At 60.0% G+C, this 1,892-nt stretch overlaps 1 protein-coding gene across 1 annotated transcript; it reads left to right on the forward strand.

Moving 5' to 3' along the window:
* Positions 1-119: 119 nt before the first annotated feature.
* LOC104073322 (potassium-transporting ATPase alpha chain 1-like) lies at positions 120-1,731 on the forward strand (the record flags this gene model as incomplete). The annotated part of the gene is made up of 3 exons (XM_009573042.1): positions 120-288; positions 363-517; positions 1,608-1,731. Coding segments are annotated over 3 exons (448 nt in total), but the record flags the coding sequence as incomplete, so codon positions are not given.
* Between the last annotated feature and the right edge of the window lie 161 nt (positions 1,732-1,892).

The following is a 1,892-nucleotide window of genomic DNA, read 5'->3' on the forward strand; positions in this document are numbered from 1 at the left end:
TCTGGTCCTCATGTCCCCAAGGGGCCATCATAGTGGGGATGGTGATGTCCCCAAGGTGCCATCATGATGGGGACGGTGATGGTCCTCATCTCTCACCTCCCCGGTCCCCGTGTCCCCAGGGTGCCATCGTGGCGGTGACGGGTGACGGGGTGAACGACTCCCCGGCGCTGAAGAAGGCCGACATCGGGGTGGCCATGGGCATCGCCGGCTCTGACGCCGCCAAGAACGCGGCCGACATGATCCTCCTCGATGACAACTTCGCCTCCATTGTCACCGGCGTGGAGCAAGGTGGGGCTGGGGACACCGGGGGCAGGTGACACAAGGTGACACCACCCTGGTGACGCCGTCCCCATCTTTCCCAGGCCGCTTGATCTTTGACAACCTGAAGAAGTCCATCGCCTACACCTTGACCAAGAACATCCCCGAGTTGACCCCCTACCTCATCTACATCACGGCCAGTGTCCCCCTGCCCTTGGGGTGCATCACCATCCTCTTCATCGAGCTCTGCACTGACATCGTGAGTACCCGGACGTCTGGGTTACCCCTGCCCGGACGCGTAGGTCCCCCGCCGCGCCCAGATGATGGAGGTCCATCACCTGGTCGTTGAGGTTCCTCACCCAGGAATCAGGGTTCTTCATATGGACGTTGGGGTTCTTCACCCAGGCATCTGGGTGCTTCACCCAGACACTGGGGTCCCTCACTCAGATAGCTTGGTCCTTCGCCCAGACACTTGGGTCCTTCACCCAGTCCATCACCTGGTCGTTGAGGTTCTTCACCCATGAACCAGGGTTCTTCATACAGACGTTGGGGTTCTTCACCCAGGCATCTGGTTCTTCATATGGACGTTGGGGTTCTTCACCCAGGCATCTGGGTGCTTCACCCAGACACTGGGGTCCCTCACTCAGATAGCTTGGTCCTTCGCCCAGACACTTGGGTCCTTCACCCAGTCCATCACCTGGTCGTTGAGGTTCTTCACCCATGAACCAGGGTTCTTCATACAGACGTTGGGGTTCTTCACCCAGGCATCTGGGTGCTTCACCCAGACACTGGGGTCCCTCACTCAGATAGCTTGGTCCTTCGCCCAGACACTTGGGTCCTTCACCCAGTCCATCACCTGATCGTTGAGGTTCTTCACCGATGAACCAGGGTTCTTCATACGGACGTTGGGGTTCTTCACCCAGGCATCTGGGTGCCTCACCTGGACACTGGGGACCCTCGTCTGGATGCCTGGGTCCTTCACCCAGACACCTTGAGTCCCTCACCCTGACACCTTGGTTCTTCACCCAGTCCATCAACTGGTCGTTGAGGTTCCTCACCCAGGAACCAGGGTTCTTCATATGGACGTTGGGGTCCTTCACCTGGATGTTGGGGTTCTTCACCCAGGCATCTGGGTGCTTCACCCAGACACTGGGGTCCCTCACCCAGACACCTTGGTCCTTCACCTTGACACCTTGGTCCTCCACCCAGACGCTTGGGTCCTTCACCCCAAGGGTTGGGTCCTTCACCCCAAGGGTTGGGTCTGCCACCCAGATACCAGGGGTCTCCCAACCAGATGTTGGGGTCCCCCCGGGCACTTGGGTCCCTCACCCAGATGTCTGGGTCCACAGTTCCCCTCGGTCTCCTTGGCCTATGAGAGGGCGGAGAGTGACATCATGCACCTGAAACCCCGCAACCCTCGACGCGACCGGTTGGTCAACGAACCTTTGGCGGCTTATTCCTACTTCCAGATCGGTACGGACCAGATGCCGGGGTCCACCTTGGGTGGGTGGGTGGGAAGGGTCTGGCTGGTCTAGGTGTTGGGGTGCCCCAGGTGCCCAGACAGCTGGGTCTCTGGCCACCCAGGTCCCTGGACATGTCGGTCCTCAGACACCTGGGTTCCTTGGTCCCTGGCC

The sequence above is a fragment of the Fulmarus glacialis genome, unplaced genomic scaffold, assembly GCF_000690835.1.
Source record: "Fulmarus glacialis isolate BGI_N327 unplaced genomic scaffold, ASM69083v1 scaffold23922, whole genome shotgun sequence".
Classification (NCBI taxonomy): domain Eukaryota; kingdom Metazoa; phylum Chordata; class Aves; order Procellariiformes; family Procellariidae; genus Fulmarus; species Fulmarus glacialis.